Here is a 15,329-nt window from a genome sequence, read left to right on the forward strand (position 1 = left end):
TGGCTGGAGTTGCCATCTGCAGTGATCTTTGAGTCAAACATCCCTGGCACATGGAACAGCAGCTGTGTGGGTTTCCTAATTCCTAATTCTCAGCCTTGGGCTCTTTCTAATGAATTACATTGCCTAATAGGTAAGAGCACTGTTGCAATTTAAGAACAGTTTAGAATAGATGGTTATTGTGCATACCCTTTGATCCAGTATGCCGCTACTAAATCTGTGCTGCACAGAGATTTTAAAAAAGGGGTAAGAACCCACAAATACAAAAATATTTGTAGCAACTCTTTCTGTGGTGGCAAGGAGTTGGAAATTGATGGGATGCCCCTCAGTTGGGGAACTGCTGAACAAGTTGTGGTATATATGAATGGAATGGAATACTATTGTGCTACAAGAAATGAAGAGCAGAATGCTCTCAGAAAAACCTGGAAAGGTTTATGTAAGTGGAGGGAATAGAAATATTGTGCAATGATCAGCTGTGGATGACTTAGCTCTTCTCATCAATACAATGATCCATGACAACTCCTTCAAAGGACTCATGATGGAAAATGCTATCCACATGCAGAGAAAGAATTGATGGAGTCTGAATGCAGATCAGAACATATTATTTTTTCATGGTAACCTATATCAAATTGCTTACCATCTTATGGAGGGGGTGGTGAGGGAGAAAATTTGGAACTCAATTTTTTTAAATGAGTATTAAAATGTTTTTACATGTAATTGGAAAAATATTTTAAAATAGTGAATGTTTTTATTATGGTTCAAATGGAATTTAATTGGCACCTCTGGAATTTAGAAAAAGTTATTTCAAGGTTCAAATTCAAAAGATATTCCTTGAAGTTCCTCTAGCTTCCTCAGGACTGCACATTTCATTACCTGCATTATCCAAGTTGCTTCAGGGATTTCGTATCATAGGTGCAAACTGACGGTTTTGAAAGTGAATTCAACTTCAACGTCTCTGGAATGCACCTCTGCCTTTTGTAGCCTGATGAATTTATTTCCTTTGTTTTAGTGAAACTAGCTACATTAAGGACACATCCCTTTTCTACTTATTTTCTCCTTAACAAGCATGCATGGTTTTTTCCCTTGTAGCCCCAGCTGTACTATGAGTAGACATCTTTTTTTCCTCTTCGCTTCATGTAAAGCATAAATACTACTGCCCAAATTGTAATTGACATACATTTCCATCAACTGTGCCACATTCTGAGTATAAGAAACTGCAATAGAATTGTCTTTTTGATTTGTGATGAGTCTTCCTGACTCCAGGCCCTGAACTCTTATGTACTGTACCAGTTTGATGCCTACAGCATTTTCAGTTATTTCCTTGTAGTAGGGCTACTACAACACCAGCCTACTGGCACTTTCTAGGCCAAATCACTTCATTGGACAATCATCAGCTCTCCTTTTTATTCAAATGAATGAGCTGTAGGGCTAATGCTGGATTAGTCTGCATAATCTAAGCATTTCTGTATTATTTTATACCTAAACCTCAGGATTGTACTGTAACTATGTCATACTGTTCTATCACAAATTCTCTGACCCAGATTCCCTGAGTAATCAATCCCCAAAACTGCAAAATTGTCCAAATGATAATGGGAGAAAGCTAGCAGGGCAGGTCATTTTATGTAAAAATTTAAACCAGAAGTTCTTCTTAAGTTGTATTATATTTGGGTTAGATTCATTATGCAATCACTGGAAATCACAGGAGGGGTGTAGGAAATCCTTTACCTAGTTTATTTCTCATCCCTAGAATACAGTCCTAAAAATTCCATTCTTAGAATTTTCTGATCCAATTTGGAGGCAGTTGGACTGTTCTGATTGTATTTTTTATCTCAATCATGTCTTTCCATTTCAACTAATAGTAGGTCAGCCTATCCAGCATTTCTGGTCTCTGCAGCCCCACTCCCACCACATACTGTTTAAGTAGTGGTTGAGGGGAGGGGGACCGGGAGGAGGGAGAGAATGAAATGATGAGTTATCTGAACACAATTTATTGATATCTTATTCCTTCCATTACTCCTAGAGCACAAAGAAATTTAATTAGTAGCTTTCAAATACCTTCCTAGTTGAAATAAAGCACCTTCTCAGGAAGTCTAAGAACAACACAGTAACAACCTTATTTTATAAAATTCACTTTACTTTAAAATGTGGCCTCTCTAGGCCTGTCCACTAAAGTTTGTGCCACACATGAACATGTCCAGGTTGTGTTCATATAATTCAACAGTTTCAAACTCAATGCAAGTGCCTTTTTACAATTATATTACACATTGTGAAAACTTATGTACAAATTCAATGTGTTCTTTTTCTTCTCTGCCTCATTTAAAGTTTATGCATTTTAAACAAATAAGAGGAGAGGACAAGGTGCAGGAAAAAAATAGCCTATACAAAAAGCCAAATCTCATTTTTACAGTACATTAACTGAGATTCTTCATACAGATTTCTTTTAGTGTACAGACTTTTTTTAGTGTGATTTTTAATGATGCCCATATTGCACAGGAGACTTGCCAGCAGAGGTGACTGGAGAACGCTGAACATCATCAGGGAGAAATTAAGAAGAGTCTTAGGAACCGATAGCAATTTCAATAATACATGTTCTTATCCCACCAGCCTGTAGGGGGAGAGAGTCAATAAAAATATGGAGCCTGAACGAGATGTAAAAAGGCAAATGATCAATAAACCTTAGCAGGGTCTCCCAGATCTGGCCCCCAATCCTCCTTCTTTGATGTTACTTACTTCCTGGATAACGCCTAATCAAGAGTTTTCGGAACTCATCATATAGCCAGATGACAATGGCATATGGTACCGCCACAAACCAGTACTGAACCCTGGAAATGAAATGGAGCCAAATGCAAGAGTCAAAGCGTATCAGAAGACAAGAACCAGCTTCTCAGGTGGTAGGGCCATTGACTTTACTGCCTTCTTGGCAACTTCAACAAATTCACGTAGGTAAAAAGCAGAGAAGGCTTTTTCTAAACTGACCAAAGACAGTTCTTTTCCTTGAAGGCACACTACAAAGCAAGGAATACTCAAATATGAGGGCATAAAGTGTGCTTTTCCTTTAAAACTTTCCAAAGGGAATGTAGATTTGAATCTGTTACCATTTATCTCAATTCCTTAACCAGATGTAAGCATTTTTCCAGAAGGGAATATTTTGTCTCCAATCCTTACTACCTCATTTCTGATCCAGACGTCCTCATACTACCCCCTTGGTCCCCTAACTTAAAGATTCTCCTCAGAATGGAAGCCAGTGCTTTCTCTTCCCACAGTAGGGCAGATAACTCACCAAAGCGTGGTGAAATTCAGGATTGGGATACTTCCAAATCCACAGGAAAGGATCATTGCTATGATAATTTGAGATGCAATCCCTACCCAGATGACTTTATTTCTGTGTGAAATATAAACATGAAGAGATTTTGAATGCACTTGGTTATTCCTCCCCTCTTCATAGCTTTCCTATTATTGTAGAGAATTTGATCACCAAATTCCTAGCTCCTCAGGTTCTCAAACTACAAGTCATCCTGGATTCCCTCCCTCCTTATCCAATCTGCTGCCAAGGCTTGTTGATTGTGACATCTCTTGTCCTTCTTTTCTCTGACTCTGCTACCACATTGGTATAGCTAATTGTTCGCACACTATCTCCCCTCCATTAGATTATGAGTCCCTGGAGAGTAGAAACGTATTTGTCTTTTTTTGGTAGCCCAGTGCTTAGCAGTGACAGCACACAGTAAGCCACTAAATACATGCTTATTGAGTAAAGCCCATCAGGCTAATATGACCCAAAGTTATATCGAACAGATCTTTTACAATTGTGTCCTAACATTAGTCCCTTTTGAGGAGTCAACAAGTGCTTTGAGGAGTCAACAGAATTCCACCCTCTTTGCAGGATGAGCCTATAAGAAGTATAGTTGTTACCTGAAGAGACCTTGCTGGAAAATTGAGTTTATCCGAGTTTTTCTGATGATCACATCTGCAATTTGTTGGACCATGACTGCAACAAAGTAAGCAGTGTATCCAGTGCATTCCAAGTACTTCCGCTGATATTTTGTCTGCAAATGATCAGGAAGAGGGTCAGATGTGGAAACGAATGGTTATCTAGTTTTCCAGAAAAGGTAACAGTTGAGTAGGAAAGAGGGGTGGTGTAATTTATTCTATTTATCCTCACATGTTATACTTTCCAGCCTAGTTGTTCTTTTGTGTCTGTTGCCAAGCTGATGCATGTCAGTCAGTTTTAGCAAACTATTAATAAAGGCAAGGACAAGTCCTGATAAAGGTTAGACTGTGTCTCTTTCTTGTGAGAAATTACACACCCAAAGGTCAGATCCCATTCAAAATCAAAGATTCCCTCCATGAGACTCTCATCTCATTGCTGTGGTTTAAAAAGAATTTTTTTTAACAAATTATTTAAATAAGAGACAGAAATACATGTACATATATATATTCATTTTAACAGTAACAACTAGGGTGCACCTAGGTGGCTCAGTAGATAGAGCTCCTGCCTTGAAGTCAGGAGGACCTGAGCTCAAAATCCATCCTCAGACACTTGATACTTACTAGCTGTGTGACCCCTGGGCAAGTCACTTAACCCCAATTGCCTCACCAAAAAAGCAAAAACAAACAAACCAACAAAAAACAAGCAAAGGGTAACAACTAGCACTTATCTAGCATTTTAATTGTCATGGTCCTCACAACAATTCTGTCAAGTAGGCCCTATTATTATTTTCATTTTATGAATAAAGGGTTCACAGAAATAAAGTAATTTGTCCATGGTAACCTAGCTAGCAAGTATTTCAGGTCTTCCTAACTCCTAGCCCCAGAGCTCTAACCACTGGACCACCTGAACTCCAAAAATAGTTAATGAGGAAGTAACCAACATTGTTCACTGTATTTAACCTGAGATCTGGTGCTATTTAATGTAGTCTTCATTCACACAGCTCAGGGTAATGTGGATGGTTTCATTCTGTTCTCTTCATTTTGTATTAATTTAAGTCACTTCCCAGTAACTGTGTCCTGTTCCCTTATCCCACCTTTGTAAAGAAAAACAGTTAAACGGAGAAAACCAGCACCCTGGTCATTTGGCCTTCTCCAGTTGTTCACCATCTCAGAACTGAGAAGTCAGAAACATATTCATCATTAGAGACCATGCCTTGGAGGTAGCCATCTCCAAGACTTGCTTCCATGACTGTACCATTTTCTCCTCCCTGCAAGCTGCCTTTATCTAGAATCATGATCAGATCAGCTCTACCATTGTTCCTGGATATATGTGTCATTTACTCCTATAGCCTTACACCCAGAAGGAAGGAACCAAAATGTACTTCTAGGAATCATCAGTTTCTTAGAGTACTGTCTCCCACCATTAGAATGTAAGATCCTTATGATGAAAAATGCTATCCATCCCCAATTGATGGTGTCTGAATAAAGATTGAAGCGCACTTTTTTTCTTGGTTTTTTTTTTTTTGTATGTTTTGTTTCACAACATGACTGTTAAGGAAATTTTTTATTTTTTGCTTTTTGGTGAGGCAATTGGGGTTAAGTGACTTGCCCAGGGTTACACAGTTAGTAAGTGCCAAGTGTCTGAGGTCAAATTTGAACTCAGGTCCTCCTAACTCCAAGATGGAGCTCTATCCACTGTGCCGCCTAGTTGCCCCTATGGAAATGTTTTGCATGACTACAAATATATTACTTACATCAAATTGCTTGCCTTCTCAATGGGAGTGGGGTGGGGAAGGAGTAAGGGAGAGAATTTGGAGCTCAAAGTTTTAAAAATGAATGTTAAAAATTGTTTTTACGTGTAACTGGAGAAAAATAAAATACCAAATAAATATAAACAAAAAATGTGAAAAAAAAGAATGTAAGATCCTTAAGGGCAGAGACAGACTCTAGTGTATCTCTAATAAATGCTTTTTCATTCATCGTATTTGTATTCCAAGCATGTGGTACACTGACCAGTGCAGACTTCTTGTTGATGTTTTCTTTTACTCATTGATTCTGTTAAATAGTTATCTTAGGGCAGTATAGAGCATGGCATTTCAGCATCAATCAGGTCAATAAACAGAGAATAGATAAGAAGTGGGGCTAACACTTTTGACCTTCCTTACCCATTCTTGTCCATAGCTGTCTTCAAGGTCGTTCAGATTATCATTCTCCCATAATGGCCGTAAGTAAAGGAGCCTGTCAGGTTTGAATCCCTGGACTGCATAGACAGTGAAGTAGGCAAAGAAGCCTCCCACAGATTGCAAGATTCCTAGAGGACAAAGGAGATGAAGGAACAGATGAGTTCAGGATAGTCTCTTTCCAATTCTCTCCCACCCACATCCAAAAAAAAAAAGCATGGGCAGTTTCTGAATGATTCAGGAAACAAAGCCTTAGGAAAGGCCTTTGACACCAAAGTGAGAACAGTTAGATTTCAGCATACCAATTTGGAGGTAGGAGTACAAAGCCAGCTGATGATTCACCAATCTATCCTTCTTGTGGCGTGGCTTCCGGCTCATGATGTCACTCTCAGCTTTCTCATAGGCTAAGGCAATGGAAGGAATCTATGGAGGGGAAAGATGATGAAATCCTGTCATTTACCCCGGCTCTGCATCCAGATCACAGCTGGTTAATATTCGGATAACAAGAATAGAGATTACATTAATCTGAAGGCTCTAGAAGCAGCCTGGCCAGAACATTTTCAAGCCTTCAAGCAACAAGAGCCACTTGCTGTTAGTTTCACAAAATACAGATCTAACCACATCACAATATGTGAGCAACCCAGTATATTACTACCTGTAGAGAAGAAAGGCTGGCAAGGGTTATTTCGCTTCCTTTGTCTCTAAGTTTTGGTTTTTGTTATCCACTTAACCTTTATTTGTAATTTCCAAAGCCACTCGAATACTTTGACCTCAACAATGTTGGTTATTCTTTGGTTATTCTGTACTCATGAATTGTCTGTTGTGGATTTAGAGAGCCTGAGTTGGTCTAAATATCACCTCTACCTCTTATTAGATCAATGTCTTGATAAATTATATAAATCTCTTCAGAAGAAACGAAACACAGAAATTGGAAAAATGGCCCTAAAAGTTGATGGCACCTGTTGCTATATTTATTTTATTTCTGGTATTCCAGAAACCTACTTACAATATCAGTGCCCAAGTCGATGAATAAGATGGCCATGGTACCGATGGGCAGAGGAACCCCAGCAATAATGAAGATAAGGAAAGGGATAAGTTCTGCGATGTTTTTGGTCAGAGTGAATGCAATGATTTTCTTCAGATTGTCAAAGATTAGGCGACCTATGAGAAGAATTGTGTAGTCAGAGAAATAGCCCTCAACTCACCCTCTGTAAGAACACTGGAAGGAACTTTACTTACCCTCCTCTATGCCAGTCACTACAGAGGCAAAGTTGTCATCTAGTAAGACCATGTCTGCTGCATTTTTTGCTGCATCAGAGCCTGCACAGCCCATAGCAATCCCAATATTGGCCTTCTTTAGGGCTGGAGAATCATTAACACCATCCCCTGTCACTGCAACAACAGCATCCTGGAAGAAGAACATGCGATTCAAAACTTTATTCCAGAAACTTCAAGCACTAAGCCAAGTTTGCAGTATTGATAAAAAATAATAGCCTCCATCTGCTCTGGAAGTTAGGAAATACTACATGCTATACTAGAGTCCCTTTTTGGGAAAATGTCATATTGCCTTGTGATGTAAAGAACAAGAGTATTAAGTCCTCCAAGAAGACCTTTTTAAATGAATGGAGACGAATGACAGGACAGAGATAGGCCTCTCCAACTGACAAAATACTGACAACAGGATCATATTCTGTCTTCAGTTGTCTCCATAGCTAAGTCCAGCTAAATTAATTCACTCAGCAGAAGTCACAATTAAAGAATGATGATTAGATGGGTCTCCATCTTTTCATTCTAACCAAGGCCATGGTATATGAAGGTAAGGGTATATATAGTATTGTGCTGTTAGAAATAATGAAAGGGAACATTTCAGAGAATTCTGGAAAGATGTTTATGAGCTGAGGCAGAGTGAAGAAAGCAGAATCTGAATGATTTGTACAATAACATTGTAAAAACAAACATTAGAAGATGTCCTTAACACAATGATCAACCACTATTCCAGTGGACTGATGATGAAGCATGCTAACTACCTCCTGACAGAGAGGTGATGGAGTCAAGGGCTAGAAGAGACATTTTTTGGACATGGTCAGTGAGGGAATCTGCTTTGTTTGATGATACATATTTATAAAGATTTTATTTTTCTCGTTGTCTTTTTTTCCCCCATTATGGGGGTGAAGGGAGGGGGAGAAAATGATTTGTTAGTTGAAAATACTCAAATGTAAGCAGAATATAAGCTCCTTAAGGGTTATTTTGTCATTGTATTTCCAATACCTGGCTCAGTGCCTAGAATAAAATAAATGCTTAATGAGTGCTTGTGGAATTGAATTTCCCTGAAAGAACTAGCCACTTCTTTTCCTTGGCTTTGTGAAGGAACTGCAGCCATGTTTTGGAAAAGAACTTTGTTATCATAAAGCTCCCCCTTAGGCTCAATGACAGTCTAAAGATGTCTCACCTGGGTACCTGTCAGTCAATCAGTCAATAAACATTTATTAAGCACCTACTGTATGCCAGGCACATATTGACCTCTACCTCCCCAATGGCTCACCTGTCTCTGACAGCCCTCCACAATGATCAGCTTCTGCTGGGGAGATGTTCTTGCAAAGACAATTTCAGTGTGGTAGGTCAGGAGCTCATCCAGCTCCTCTGGGCTCATCTCCTTCAGCTCCACTCCACTGACCACAGCTGCCTTTGCCTCCCTAGAAGGGCCAAAGCAAAACCCAGTAAGGAAAAAGGACAGCTGTAATGCTGAGGGATCCTCCTTGATCAAAGGAGCCCAGTAGGTAACAACACTCTGAAAGGGACTAGCCCCTCACTTCTTCACTAATGTTCCCAAAGCTATTGCAAAATAGAGATGCCTAGCTCAGTAAAAGGCTTTGCCATCCCCATTCAAGGTGGGGAAGCAGAGGCTAGCTGGGGACTCACTTTGGAGCAATTGGAATGAATACTACCAAATCCTGCCCCTTGCAGAGGGGACCCCCAAAAGGGCTGGTTGTGAGAAGCAATGACTGACTGTTCCCTGTGTCTGCAATGCCCTCCCTTAGTATCATCCTCTGACTATTGAACTCCTGTTTGTCCTTTAAAACCCAACTCAACATTTTGCCTTTTCAATGAAGCCTTCCCTGCTTCTCCCAGCTGATAACAACTATTTCCTTTGCTTGTTTCTTCCTTATGTGTATTATTTTATATTCAATTCAACAAATAAATGTTTATTCAGTGCCTTTTGCATGCGTATGCTTGGCACTGGGGACACAAAGGCAAAATCGATTCTGACATTACATTTTATTTATACATAAATAAATATAAATATATGTATATATTTATAGTTTACATTTTATTAGGGAGGCAACAAAGCCATATCTGAACAAACAGTCATTTCAGAGGTGGGAGAGAACACGATTGGGGAGGCCAAAAAAGGATTCCCAAGGAGGCACCTGAGCTGAATCTTGAGTGAAGTTAGGAATCTTAAGAGGCACAGGTGAGAAGGGAGGACATTTTAGGTATGGAAGACAACCTATACAAAGGCAGAGAGATGAGTTCAGGAGCAGCTGACAGGCTAGTCTGACTGGAATGTAGCATGCATGAAGGGAAGAGAAGTGGGAGACAGATTGTGCAGGACCTTAAATGCCAGGAGAAGATATGTATTTTAACCTAGAGGCCACTGGAGAGTTTGAAGTATCCATTGATATGACTCAATTCTGCATCTTAGGAAGTTTAATTTGGCCAATATGTAGAGAGATTTCTATTTTGGAGGGAGGAGCAGAAGACTCTGATTTAACAAATATTTGACAAATAGCAGATAGACTTTTAATATTATAAAATACACCACAAATTCATATGGGAATGGATGAAAAGGATCTCACTTAATTCCCCTCTGCTTTAGTTTTCCCAGGTCTTCCCTTTTGGCATCAGGCAGGATGGTCACAGTAAAAGGGCTGCTGAGCCTGAGCAAGAGCAACTGGGCTCGAATACTAGTTTTGTTAATTCCTGCCTGCGTGAACTTGGGTTCATTTCTCCCGGTCTAGGCATTAGGTCAGTTTCCCCATTGATAAGATGGGGTGATAGTGGTATGGATTACACAAGAGATTCTTAACATTTTTCATCATTAACTTCTTTGGCACAGCAGTAGGGCATTATGATTTTTTTTTCTCAGAATAAGAAAATACATAGGGTCCCAAAGGAAACCAACTATATTGAAATTTAGCTATAAAAATATTTTTAAAAATTCTTGGACCTCAGGTTAAGAACCCCTAAATGAGATGATCTGTCGCTAAGGTCTCTTCCAGCCCTAACCTTTTAAATTCTAATGTAGACCTAATATTGGATCAAGGATACTATGTTTTTGGTGGCTTTCCTAAACTCTTTAGAGGAATGGCAGTTGTGTATATAAATAAATGATCCAACAGCAGCAGTCTACAAGGCTATGGGCCAATGACTGATGAGCCCCAAACACTGCAGCTCTTTAGAAACAAAGCTGGCAAAGCCTACCTTCAAAGTCAGGCTACTTCTCTTACCTTTTGTTAACCTGCTCTACAGGAATATTAAGACGTTTTGCTATGTCGTCCACAGTCTCACTGTTAGCTGAAATGATGCCCACACTTCTGGCAATAGCTTTGGCTGTGACTGGATGATCACCTGTCACCATGATAACCTGAATTGGGAAGAAATACAACCAATGAGAAGCAGGCACAGCAAAAGCAGAGATTGTAAGTGAGCTTGACTGCTCCTGACTGAGGCAAGAGCTAGTAGGTATACTGGTAGGTTATAATCAGTGTTGATGACAGAATTGCTTTTTGGGGTAACTTTTTGTGTATTTTTCCTCCCCCTGGTAAAAATGGGCACCAGCACATTTTCCATATATCTGCTTGCCCCATTATCCCTTGATTCTTTCCCTACTTCATGGGAGGGAAGCTTTACTCTTTGGTGCAATTTCTTCCTGTCCTTCTGAGAAAAAAGATTTGTGGAAAAGCCTCATATATTTATATAAAATACATAATATATAAGTATATGTATAATATACGCATACCCATACATACATATAAAATGTATACATTATATATATTATGCTATAATATATGTGGAATTACATATTCTAGTTTAAAGGCTCACAAAGAAAAATACAATTAGGAAAATGCTAGAAGATATGACTACTTTACATATATATAAACTGGTTATATACTATGCTATAGCTAAAAAGGCCATTGTTTCTATTAATAACAATAACCACAATTATGATAGTTTATATTTATATGGTACTTCAAGGTTTGCAAAGTACTTTATCTTCTTTTTTAAGATGTGGAAACAGAAGCTCAGGGAGGTTAAGTGATTTGCCCAAAATGATGTCTACATGTAGCTAGTAAATGAAGGAGCTGGAAATAAGAGTTCTATGTCATAGTATGGAAAATAAACATTGATTTTAAAAAATAATTTTTATTTATCTCCCCCTTGCCTTTTATGGCTTATGGAGAAAATGTGAGATGAAATAAGATAATATATGTAACAACTTTGAAAACCATACAAGTGCTCTATTCAACCATTCCTTTTGCTGTCTCTACTATAGAATCAAGTATTAAGGTGTTAGATTAAACAGTAACTATACTGAGAAGAAACTTCTCTACCGAATTCCAATAAACTAATATTCCAATAACCAATAAAAACCTAACATTATAAACATAAAAAGAAATAGGGGTTGAGGCTGAACCAGTAATTTCATTGATGAAGAAATAAATGCCCTCTACCATTGTAGACTGGCACCTTTTCAGCAACTCTCAGAGAGTTGTGGGAGGTTATCACTGTACTGTATAGGATCTCTTAGCCAGCATGTGTCAGGGGAAGATTGAGACTGTCCAGTAAGAGACTGGAACCCACATCTTCCTGACTTTAAAGCCAGCTCTCTATCCACTCAGTTGTGATACCTCTCAAAAATAAAAGAGAAAAGGAACATGGGTTTGATACAGAGAACTTTATTATAAAATGAAAATTACTTAAAGGAACTTTAGCACCTATGAGAGACTGCAAGAGGTAGGAAAAAAAGAACTCTACCTTGATGCCAGCACTGCGGCATTTCATGACTGCATCAGGGACAGTGGATCGAGGGGGATCAATCAGTGATATCAGCCCTACAAAGCAGAGGTCAGAGGTGGGAAAGTTCATGGACTCTACATCAAAGGAATAGGTATCTGGAAACTCATCTTCTGGCAGATAGAGATGACAGAAACCTGTAATAGACACACATGAAGCACTTTGAAACATCAAAGCTCTTTTCTTGAATGGAAACTTGAGTCCCTTCGTTGCATCTTCCACAGAAAAAAGGTGCAGTAGATATTTTGGGAAAGGAATCTTAGGGACAGGACAGAATCCTCTGCTTTTGATAATGATTAACAATTAGGATACTGTAAAAGCCATTCTAGAATCAAAGTCAAAATGAGGTTACAGAAGCTGAAAAAGATCTTACATGCATGCCAACTAGTCCAACCTCCTCAGCTTTACTCATAAGGAAACTGAGGCCTGGACTTGAAAGTTCAGGTAGGAAAGCTCCTAAAAGCCACCCTAGTTGGGTTAAATAGATCTGATGTTTAAAAGTCACCTCATTTTCCAGGAGCTACAATTTTTAAAAACCTTCTATCATGTCTTTCTTCCCCAGGCTCATCACTGGGAAATCTCATTATGCTGCAAGACTGGATCTACCTGGTACATCTCAGTACCCTCAGCTTTTCTCATTGGACCCTATGACCAGAGGGCAGGGACATGGGTTCTAAGGTATTAAAATTTTGTTAGGCAAAAAAATGGGAAGTTTCTTTCCTGGGAATCTCCCATGCTAATAAATAGCTCCAAATTATTTTTAAAAAAAAGGTATTTAAAAAGCATAGACCATTCTTTCAAGGATCCATAAATTTATTAATAGTTTCTGCATTAGAGAATAGGGGACCATTAATAAAATCAGGGATCCTTGCAGCATTTTTGTGAGTATGTTTAAGCATTAAGCATGCTTTTCTTTCCCCCCACACACCTTCCAATGTCCTTTAGAAACATATATTCTATTGATTCCTTTCCTTCCCTTGGTATCACCTTCTGCTGCTTTTAATAAACTTGTCATAACCGTTTTCTTGAGTCCTTTAAGTAGTAGTGGCCAACTCACCCAGCACTCTCTCCCCTAAGCCCCCCAGCTCCATGTATGCAGTCTGGAAGGCCTCTGCTGTGCTTTCATCGAGAGGCTGTTCCTGGCCATGGATCATGATGGTGCTGCATTTCTCCAGGATCTTCTCAGGGGCTCCTTTCATCACCAAGAGGAAGTGCATGTCATCGGGGTCTTCTGTCTCATGGATGGAGAGCTGGGAGGAAGGAATGAAGTGAATGTGTTAAATGGGGCATGTCACTATTACTGTCACTTCTAAGAAGCCTGAAGAGCTCCTCCACAACTAGCCACATACCAGGAGAAGGAAAGTCATCTCTTACTCTTTATGTTGATGCCCTTGGTGTGCACTGCAGCCCCTTCTATTGATGGGATCAAGGAGCCAGAGCGGGAAGGGACCTTAGAGACCATATGGTCCAGGCTCCTCATTTTATAGATGAAAGACCTGAAGCCCAGCGAGGTTAAATAACTTGCCTCATTTGGGCCACACAGGAAGTAAACAGCAGAGGTAAAACTTTTCCTTCCACAGTCAGGGTTCCTTCTGTTGTGATGTGCTATTCAAATCCATGGTGGTCTCCAAGATCTCTTGGTGCCTCCCCCTAGAAAAGGAGACTTAACTTGGCCCCAACTTAAAGCTGCAGCCTGGGCTTTCATATGAGAAATCAAGAGACCCAAACTGCAGCAGTGCTTCTCTCTAAAGAGGAAGAGAGGTCCTTTCAGGTGGTGGCACAAATTCCACTGAGTGTCATGCCCGGGTCAGGATCATCTACTGCAGGTTTGGTAGCAGCAGGAATCATCTACTTTTGTGATCCCTTCCCCTCTTCCAGGTGTCAGTCTATTATTACAGTTCATGGCTAGAGAGAGACTGGGCAGGAAGGAGGCCCATAGTCTCAACACTAGGGCTGGACAGGGTTTCTTGGTGGTATAGAGAATGGAGACCAGCAAATTTTCCTCATGTTTCTTCTCATCCATGAAATGACCTGCACACTGATACATTTATATCAGTCTTATTATGTTCCACCAGGGCCTCTTAAATATTAACCAAATAATAATGTCCTGTCAAGAGAGGTGACATTTAAAGAAAAAAAGAATCTCAGGGCCCCAGAGACTTAAATTCCATTAGTTTTCAGTATGGTTGCATTTAGCTGGGGCTCTTTCTTTTTCTTGTCAACAACTATTAACGAAGACGATCTCATATATAGGTACTCTTGAGGATAGGGAACTAGGAGAATGGTACCACCATGATAACCATCAAAACCTCATTTAATAAGCTGTATTTTAGGAGGTTGGAGAAAAAGTATAAGTCTGTGTGAGGGGAGGGATGTTGATGTTCGGTCATTTCAGTTGACTCTTCATGACCCCATTTGGGGTAAGATATTAGAGTGGTCCATTTAATCAAGATATTGGTAAAAATATTGGAGTGGTTTGGCATTTCCTTCTCCAACACATCTTACAAATGAGGAACTGAGGCAAATAGGGTTAAATGACTTGCCCAGGGTCACACAGCTAGTGTGAGGCCAGATTTAAATCTGAGGCCAGATTTAAACTCAGGAAGAGGAATATTCCTGACTCCAGGCCAGGTCCTCTATATGCTGCACCACCTAGCTACCTAGGAGTGGACTGAGGGTGGGTGAGGGGATTTTTACTTTAAGGCTCAATTCAACTTTGCTCCAGACTGAGCAAGAAAGCCACTAGTGGAATTTCTAACACTAACTAGGCTTTTCTCTCACATTACCAGCTCTTTGGGTTCTGAAGAGTGATTTCCATTCATATTGGCAAAAGAAACCAGATTCCCAGCTCATAGAATAACTGCATAGAATGAAATGAAATCTAGAACATTCCTGTTTTGCCCACATATTGTCAAAAAGGCAACAAAAAGGGGCAGCTAGGTGGTGCAGTGGATAAAACTCCAGCATTGGAGTCAGGAGGACCTGGGTTCAAATCCGGCCTTAGACACTTGATACTTACTAGTTGTGTTACCCTGCACAAGTCACTTAACCCTGATTTCCTCACAAAAAAAAAAAGGCAAAAAAAATATTGTGGTATATGAATGTAATGGAATACTATTGTGATATAAGAAATGATGAACAGGCTGACTT

The 15,329-nt window shown here is 39.6% G+C and overlaps 1 protein-coding gene across 1 annotated transcript in view; it reads right to left on the minus strand.

Annotated features, from left to right (window-relative positions):
- Positions 1 to 2,110: 2,110 nt before the first annotated feature.
- LOC110195881 (potassium-transporting ATPase alpha chain 2-like) overlaps positions 2,111 to 15,329 on the minus strand; it is a 38,481-nt gene continuing 25,262 nt past the window's right edge. Inside the window, 12 exon segments of the mRNA XM_020968814.2 lie at positions 2,111 to 2,602; positions 2,728 to 2,819; positions 3,278 to 3,379; positions 3,907 to 4,040; positions 6,090 to 6,235; positions 6,407 to 6,527; positions 7,111 to 7,265; positions 7,344 to 7,512; positions 8,647 to 8,797; positions 10,613 to 10,749; positions 12,141 to 12,316; positions 13,237 to 13,429. Coding sequence (XP_020824473.1) covers positions 2,574 to 2,602; positions 2,728 to 2,819; positions 3,278 to 3,379; positions 3,907 to 4,040; positions 6,090 to 6,235; positions 6,407 to 6,527; positions 7,111 to 7,265; positions 7,344 to 7,512; positions 8,647 to 8,797; positions 10,613 to 10,749; positions 12,141 to 12,316; positions 13,237 to 13,429 — 1,605 coding nt within the window. The 3' untranslated portion in view covers positions 2,111 to 2,573.

Source organism: Phascolarctos cinereus, unplaced genomic scaffold, assembly GCF_003287225.1.
Source record: "Phascolarctos cinereus isolate Bilbo 61053 unplaced genomic scaffold, phaCin_HiC Scaffold_726;HRSCAF=1367, whole genome shotgun sequence".
NCBI classification, from domain to species: domain Eukaryota; kingdom Metazoa; phylum Chordata; class Mammalia; order Diprotodontia; family Phascolarctidae; genus Phascolarctos; species Phascolarctos cinereus.